Source organism: Trichechus manatus, unplaced genomic scaffold (assembly GCF_000243295.1).
Source record: "Trichechus manatus latirostris isolate Lorelei unplaced genomic scaffold, TriManLat1.0 scaffold00194, whole genome shotgun sequence".
Lineage (NCBI taxonomy): Eukaryota > Metazoa > Chordata > Mammalia > Sirenia > Trichechidae > Trichechus > Trichechus manatus.
In genome coordinates this window covers 1,473,934-1,482,899 of record NW_004444130.1, presented here as the reverse complement: position 1 = coordinate 1,482,899, position 8,966 = coordinate 1,473,934, and the positions used below count along the sequence as shown (strand labels likewise).

At 39.2% G+C, this 8,966-nt stretch overlaps 1 protein-coding gene across 3 annotated transcripts in view; it reads right to left on the bottom strand.

The window, feature by feature from the left end:
* Nucleotides 1-267: 267 nt before the first annotated feature.
* Nucleotides 268-8,966, bottom strand: part of CMTR2 (cap methyltransferase 2) — an 11,813-nt gene continuing 3,114 nt past the window's right edge. Inside the window, exons 1-3 of one of the 3 annotated variants that reach the window (XM_023741889.1) lie at nucleotides 7,970-8,247; nucleotides 7,808-7,883; nucleotides 268-4,326 (exon numbers count right to left, since the gene is read on the bottom strand). In XM_023741889.1, the coding sequence (XP_023597657.1) occupies nucleotides 2,001-4,307 (2,307 nt within the window). In that variant the 5' untranslated portion in view covers nucleotides 4,308-4,326; nucleotides 7,808-7,883; nucleotides 7,970-8,247 and the 3' untranslated portion in view covers nucleotides 268-2,000. Of the gene's footprint in view, nucleotides 4,327-7,807; nucleotides 7,884-7,969; nucleotides 8,248-8,966 lie in introns of those variants that run through there. The other 2 variants (XM_004387794.3, XM_023741890.1) reach the window with 2 other exon arrangements.

The following is an 8,966-nucleotide window of genomic DNA, read 5'->3' as shown; positions in this document are numbered from 1 at the left end:
AAAAAAAAAACCTTAGCACAATCTCTTTAAACAAAAAAAAAAATCTTAAAGATAGGAGTAAAATTCATAAATTGGTATTTTATTTTAAAGGTATTTTCAATGCATTTAAATATTTATACAACACTGGGGCAATACACAAAAACCCTCAATAACAAAACTAAATTTCTTTCTTGAGAACAAAAATCAATATTGAAGAAATTAAATTTGTAAAACATCTTTTTCTCCCAAGTTTTTGAAGAAACATATTTGTGAAGTTTAAATTTTCTGGCTGCTAAAAACTCTTCCAAAAGCATCACAATTAAGTTAAAAATCTCAGTTAAAAAATGTAAAAAAAAAAGGGTAGTAACTTGATAAACTATACAAACCACCTTTCACATCTTACTGTCCTCCTCTACTTTTTCACTCATTTCTTGGACAGCATTTTTCCTTCCGTTTCTCTCAAAAAGAAATTCCTATACATCATCAGTGGGAAACACATTTCCTTCAGAAATCTACCCCTCCAGGCCTCCACACCCACTCTGGCAAGAACTAAATCCCTACCCCTCCATCAAGTTCTCAATTTCTCTCCCAAAGGATATCTTCCATAAATAATATTAAGGACCAAATTCTAATGAATAGAAATCAGAAGAATTATTAGCTCTCATTCAAACCTTCCTTTAAAAAGTCTATTCTCAAATTACATTTTTAACTACCCCCTCCATGATTCTTTTTTAAAAAGAAAAGATGAAAACAATCTCTCTGCTAATGATTTTATTCATGAATCTATAATGGAATTCAAAATGGCAAAGAACACGAAAAATTTTCAGATTAATATTCATCAACCAAATACGTCACAGAATACATCTATTTTTCATATAACTAACAAAAACGCCTAAAATACATATATGACAATATAAATATTCTTCATTTGTGGAACTTCAAGGTAGTGGAGATTTGCTCGATATAGTTAGAAAAGCTCATATTACACTGTCAAATACATACAACTTAAAAGAAATTAAATGTAACTAATAAAATAACCATCTCATGGCTGATCTTCTTGGTAAAGTGTCATTTTCATACTGAAAGAGATAATTAGTAAAGATTAAAGAAATTTTTAAAATGCTGAACCATCATTCTGAAAGCATTAAAATTGTCTTCAGTATTCACTGTTCATCACATTCATATGTCCCCAATATGAAGTCATAAACACTATTTTGCAATTAAAAAAAATGTTTAGTTCCCAGATTATTTCCTGGAAGTTAAAAATTATTACACCTTTGTTAAATGAAGCTTTTCATGATACAAGAGTGTTATTAGACACAGCAAACAATTTTCCATTGTTTTAAACATGGTCTTTGGTTTCAAGCTGTGCCGGTAACCTTTCTGTGAATGGTTCTGGTTAATAAAATATTCATGAAACAGTACACTAGCTTCATTTGAACCATAAAAGTAAACTGGGTCAATGGCCTAAGAGCAATGAATGGCACATATCAAGAAATCTGGCAAGATGAGTTCCCTTAAATCCACAACTGACATTTTAAGTGTTAAAGGAAGTCAGTATTGCTAAGTGACTCACCTCCTTTCACCAATGACCTAATCGATTCATTAACAGCATTAGCCATTGTGCCATATGGAAACAGTCTGCTTAGATGAACTTAGTTGGGAAAAAAAATTTATCCCGAATGAAGGCACACAGGTAAATCTTAAACTGATAAATAAGATCAACTAAACGGCATGGGTGTGCACCCTAAGCACACACACCCCCCTCAGGTTTAGAGGTTGAATATCATCATTGCATAGATTCCACCACATGGGAAGAACTCTATGCCTGTGGGTGTGCATACATCAAAGGTCAGAACTAGCTGGTGGTTTCCCAGAAATGATAAGACTTTGAATGATGCAATTTGGCTTTTCCTCAAAATGAAAACTGCTAAGGCTTAGCATTAATAGAGCAAAGGGATGAAACAACATTACAAACTATAAAAAGCCATAGTTGAAGCTCAGAAAGAATATGCTCAATTTCATAACTGAAGGCCATTGATGATCTCTTCTCTTTCTGCTTGAATAATCAAATGCAAATGCCTTTTAGCAATGGCAGCGTTCAAATCCCACAAAAAATCAAGCAGTGCCCCTTTAAGGAGCACCTCCATTGGCACAAACTGTAAAACCTGTTGAGGTGCATCAGTGTTAACCAATGTGCTCAACAATTCATTCACATTCTGCAGATACTGGAAAACGGGACTTGGAATGTCCTGAAAGCCAACACATAGCAGGACTGCACAACTCCTCAGAGGCTCAGAGGATGTAGGACAAGAAAATGTGATAAGTCTGAAACAGCTGTTGAGTACAAAGATCAAACCAGCCATAAATCTTGTGAAACAAGAAAGTATAGGCAAAATCAAAACATCTCCTGTATGAAGCTGCTGCAGTGAATGTAGAAGGCAGTTCAAAAATGATTGCTGGTATTTCGGGTCTCCATCATGAAGCAATGAGCAGCTGAAAGTCATGAGCTCAGCCGATTCCAGGAATTGAACTTCCAATGGTACATTCATTTTGATATCATAGAGAGCTGGCAAACCCACAAGTAGGCACTTTATTTGGTTGCTGGGTCCCACAACGTGCTCATCCTGAAGGCACTTGGTAAGGCTAAACAACTCAGAAAATATCAGTTCCTCAGAAAAAACATGACAAGAACAGTAATACTGCTGTTTTGGCCTATACTTGGAATCTACATTCAAAGCCCCTCCTAATGATTTTTCAATTGCTTCATTAAGGGTCTTTAAAATTTCACCATCACAGAAAGGAGAACATTTTACCTTTGGCAGTTTCTTTCCCTCTAAGATATGCCATAAGTGACACTCAAGATTGGAACCTGCCCCTTCTAAAAGAGAACTCTGCCCAGGATGATATACAGCATGTTCTTCAGCCCAACTATTAAAGTATCCTTTAGCCACCTTATCTTTCCATGAAAGGGTTTCCAGCATCTTCCTTTCATTATATGTTTTAAAATACCTGTTCCTCTGCCCAAACCATTTTGTATTTGTACTACAACCAATATTAGATCTTTTTACTAGCCAATTATTTCTGGGAAGAGGCTTCAACTGAAACTTCTGCATGAAATATTGTGCAGCACAGTCCCTTAAATTATTCAGCTTTGCTTGTTCCTCTTTTCCCATGTACCCAAACAGACGAATGTTCTCAGAAATAGTCTCTAGCTGATACTTATGAAAGAACATGCAACATTCTTCATGTCTTTTAAGAAAAGATTCAGGCATCACATGATGGGGAAAGAGAGCTTTGCTGCCCATTTCAGTCTCAAAATTCAGCATCATCTTAGATAACACAGGATGGATGGCCTCTCTTCCTTTATAGCGGAGACATACCACATAGACTTCTGAGTTTCCTGCCTTACTAGTGGCAGGTTTGAAAACATGGACTTGGTCAAAGGAACAGTTTAGCAGATACATCAGGTTTATGGAACAATGTTCAAACAAAGTGAACATCTTCAGAACAAAAGAGCCACCATTTCCAAGAGTTGTCAGAGCAGTGACAACTTCACAATAATGCAAAGAAGAGACTAAAGCTTCTTGTTCACCTGGGTTTCCTTGGCAATCAAAACTCCCATCTGCAGTGATCAAGTGAATGGTAGCCATGCTGCTTATGAAATTCTGAAGTCCAGTCAGATATTTCAGAGTCATGATATCACCAGTGTTATCTGGACCAAAGTACCACCAGTGTAAAGTATTTGCAATAAGCCGGTCATCCATAATCATCATTAGATTGTCATTTGCTTCATGGTATGGATTCAGAGTATTGGCTACCCAACTCCAATCACAGGGGAACCGGTGGCATTTTAAGTAGTGATTGAGACTAGCTATAAAAGCGCCAGGAGCTTCACAAAGGTGTAGGGAATTTAGTTTTCCATTCTGAAAAGCTTCCTGTGGAATAAGTGGAAAGCTACACAAAATCTCATGAAACTTACACCATGCTTGAGTACAAAGTTCAGCGTTCACAGATTTTCTCACATGAGAAATTATTTTTCCAGCTTTATTAGTGAAAGCAGTGTGCTCATGCCACTCATCAAGTTTCTTATCACTTAGTAGGTTTTTTACTTCATTCAGAGAGTTCTTCAAATCAAGAAATGAATTAAATTCCACGTGGTTGCAGGTGAAAATCTCACTGGGATCTGGTAACTGCCATTCATTATTAGATGGCTTACCGTAAGAAAAGTTCTTGGCAAAGAGTTCAAAAATGTCAGCAAGAACATCTGGGCTGAACGTCTCAGGACTTGCTATCTGATGAACTGGTGGCTTTTTGTACTTACTCATTTTCAAATTAAATTAAAATCTAGGAAAAGAAAAGACATAATAAATCAAATTTACTAGTGAGTGAAATCAGCAGCAAACCTGATCACACTCATGACAAACTCCACAGAGCAAGAGCATAGGCTTTGATATCTAACAACCCTGGATTCAAATTCTAGCTCTGTTTCTTACAGCTTCATAAGTGGCCTTGGGCAAATTACATCTCTGAGTCTGTTTCTTCTCATTAAAAATTGAAGATATTATCATCTTTTTAAATGAACACAAAACATACTAGCATATAAAAAGCATACACATAGAAGAATCATCAGTGTATGGCAGCTCTTATTACTGTATTAACCCATCTAGCTGCTCCCCCAAGTTCTCCTCTACCCACAGTTCTGACACCACCACACTGCTCCACACGTACGCCTACTTAAAAGTTCATCCATGAACATAATCTTTGATCAATTTCTACAAGTGACCTTCAACTTTTTTTAGTTTCCTCTGCACCTCACCTCCTTCCAGACTGGGATCCTGCACACGAACCCAGGACTGGTCCTGCTACTAGGCCTCTCTGACAGCACCCACTGACCCACCTACCAGGATTGCGGAATACATCCTCTCTGTCCAGATTTCACTCTGATGCTAAGTGCTTTGGTGGTGCCAACCACCTATTTAGGCCACCAACTAACACTCATCAACATTCTGCTTGGGTACTGTGCTTTACCTGAATGGCTACCCTACCTCTGCTTGATGCTGAAATTGACCTGTAGTTCACACCGACATGTATCTAAAAGCTACAGATTCATGCCTCATTTGGTCTGTTCAGACAATCATCAACTAAATTCCTAAGCTCCATGCTTACACTATAAAATATCACTATTTCTTCTTGCCAATAAAACTTTTTAGTACATTTTGATAGCAGGATTTTAAACTGAAGAAATATGCTTACCAAATATACAAATTACAAATAGTCACCCTACATTCTGTGTTCTAACACTGCATAAGGTAACAAAAACATCTGTGCCCTGTCAAGAGAAAGGGATATAAGAGAAAGGAGTTATGGCTTAATGGCAAAATGTTGGAAAAGTTCTAAATTCCAGCAGATAGGGCAATGAGTATTACATGGTACCTATTAGTGCACTGTTAATCAATAAGTGCTTTAGTTCATGAATTCTAACTTTATTTAGCATATTCAACACATTCTACGTTTTCCAAAAAAATCTAAATGTTCATGAAAAAACTGACAACTAAATTACCATCTCACAAAAAGCTGATGTTTCATGATTAAAATGGGAAATAAAGATGAACCAGCACAATAAACACAATAATATCCAGATGTCTTCATTTTACTAGCATTTACTTTGTTTTGTTCTTTTAACACATTTTTTTATCCTTCCTTATTTTGTTTAATTTACAAGTCTGTCTACCGGTTTGTAAACTCCTTAAATTAACAAGAATCTTCTTAGTCATTTGTTTGTCACAGTGTATCTACTTAACAAATTTCCAAATTACCTGTAAATAGAGATTAATTTTCACAATGTCTTTTTCTCACCTTAGATCAATTTTTTTAAAAACTGTTACAAGTTATATTTAGACAAATTTCTGAAGGAAGGCAAAAAGATTCATATTCACTACAGTCCTATACATGGTCAAATAAAAGTTTATTACAAAAAACTTGTTTATTATAATAAGTTCTTCTGTCTTATTAGAAACTCTACAACCATGTTTAGATCTCAACCATATTCCATTTTGGAAAAAGTCTGATTTTAGTCATTAACTCACATGCTAATTAATTACCGAAGTTAAGGTCTGAAGTCTTACCTAATAGGTAATTATCTTCACAGGAGAACAACTAAAACTACTCAATATCCCACTCCTCTTCCTGACTACACTTTAGCTGTGGCACATAAACCAAAATTATGAATTATACTGAACAGCATAAAGGTTGACAATCCATGACTGTACATGTACTTAGCCAAACATTATGTTTTGTACTATCAAATACAACCACCTCTCATCCATCTTCAACCTACCAGACTCCTGGTTGTAGACACTGTTACCTATTTTATAGATCACTGCTGTAGAGTCTGTTTGCCTCTATCCTTGCCTCCTACAGTCTATTCTGTAACATGAGAAAAGCAATCTTGTAAAATTTAGATTGTGGTACTCCTCTGCTCAAAACCCTGCAACTGCTCTCCATTTCACTGAAAGTAAATGCCAATGTCCTTACCATTGCCTACCAAAACAAAGAAATCAAACTAGTTACCGGTGAGTTGATTCTGACTCATAGTCAACCCTACAGAACAGAGTAGAACTCCCCCATTGGGTTTCCAAGGAGTGGCTGATGGATTTGAACTGCCGACCAATGAGTCCATTCCAACCCATAGCTACCCTATAAGCCTACAGAATTTCTGTCCTCTAGGCCCACTCTTTACCTTTAATCTTTTTCCTATTACTGTTGTGTTACGTGGAGTTGATTCCGACTCACAGTGACCCTACAAAACAGGGTAGCACTACCCCCTATAGGGTTTCCTAGGCTGTAATCTTTATAGAAACTCATCTCCAGGTGCTTTCTCCCACGGAGGAACTGGTGAGTTCAAACCTGGGACCTTTTGGTTAGCAGCCCAGTGTTTAACCATTGTGCCACCAGGGCTCCTTTTCCTAAGACTACCCACCCCTTACTCATTCTGCCCCAGCCACAGGCCTTCTCAGTGCTCATTGAAGACACTAGGCACATCCCAAATCCTTCACACTGGTCAGTCCCTTTGCCTGGAATGCTCTGAAAAGCTAACTCCACCTCCTTTAAGCATTTGCCCAAACTTTTCTCGGTGAAGCCTATCCTGAAATGCTTACTTAAAACCGCATCTTGCACTCCCAACGTCCCTTACCTCGCTGTACTTTTTTCATTTTTCCATGGCACTTATTTCCTTCTGACATAAAATTTACGTATACTGTTTATTGTTTGTGTTCCCCAAACTAGAATGTTAAGGTTCACAAGGGCAGGAATCTTTGTTTCGTTTACTCATCTATCATCCCAAGAGATTAGAACAGGGCTTAGTACACAGTAAGCACTCAGGAAGTATGAACGGCTATCATACGCTCTAGTACAAAAGGCCATGACTTCTCTGATCATGAATATGAGTCATAATAATGCATTTCGACTTCACTTCAGGACTTCAACACGTGACCAAAAAAAAAAAAAAAAAGTGCATGTGGTTTACGGAGTGTATTGAAAATCTTCTGTGTGGTCCAGTCTCTTTCCTTAAACCCTCTACAAAGCTTTGTGCCATCATAATTCTGTTAGAAGAGTCAGTATTACCATTCTTATTTTCAAGAGTCGGGTAGGAAGTTTTGCAGCCCCCAGTCCAAAGCCTCAAAGAGAATTCCCGCAAATTTGTAGGCCTATCACAAAATCTCATAAACAGTTGTTACCTCTGCAATTAACACAAGGAGTTAGAAGTGCTTCCGCCAACTCCTCCCAGCAACCGTGAAAATAATGGCTAATGTGTATGAGGGCTTACTTTGTGACAGGGGTACCCAAGACTTCATTTCATCTGGTAGAAGTGGGTCTCAAGCTCCAATCCAGCCGCCCGGTCCCTGACGGGAAAGAAACTCCGTTCCAGCCCGTCTCACCCACTAGAAAGTCGAGGGAGGACCGGCCTTAGAACCCAAGTCTAGATTACCTTCGCTCACGCCCACTTCTGCCCCCAAGATCTGCTGAGGGGACGCTTCACTTGCCCTCCTCACTCAAGGGGGCCATTCTCCACTTCCGCTCCGGGGCTACTTCCTGGGGTGGCCGCTCCTAGGGTCTGCGGCGTCTCCAGCCAAAGAGGTAGTGAGGCGAAGCGCCGGAAGGCCGGAAAGGGAGCCCACACCCACCCACGCAGCCCGGGGAACGTGCGCCCACTTCCAAGCCGCGCCGCCCCCGAACGCTCGCAGACGGCAGCCTGAGGACCCTAACACATACACTGCGCACGCGTCCTCTGGGCCGGGCTGGCGTCACGTGCGTCAACATTACGCACGTCGGGGACTCTCGCGACGCCGAAGTCTTCGCTCTCTAGGTTTTGTTTTTCCGCTGGGAACTGGAGCTGGGAGGAGCCAGCTTCCCGCCCCTCGGCGCTATGGCAACGGGAGCTGCGCATGTAGACGGAGCGTCCTTTGGCTCCGCCTCCTGAGAAGGTGGAGAGGCGAGGTGGGGAGGGGCAGACCTGTCCCGGACATGCTGGCTCCGCCCACCTAACTGGACCCCGGAGGCTTTTTAGTGCGAAGTCCAGCCTGGGTTAAAACTGACCCTCAAAAGATAATATGAGGTTAAAAGAAAACTAGAGAAACTCTGTAAGATAACACTCTGTTATTTTATATATAGATACATACATGTATAAAAGATCAATTATAAACCGATGAGAAAAAGACAACCTAGGAGAAAAAGATTCGAAGGGACTGTCTACAGAAAAGTAATGAAAGCAGGTAAGAAGGGTATACAAAATTGTTTAACCTAGTTATAAATAAAGAATTGGAATTGAAAACGAGAAAAAGTCTTGGGCAAATAAGTTCATATGCCGGGGTGGTAGTAAAAATTAGTATAAACCTTACAGAAGGAAAACTTTAAAATGGGCGTGCACTTTAACCCATGCCTACCGATTTATCCTTAGGAAATAATCAGACAATGGCACTCACTTT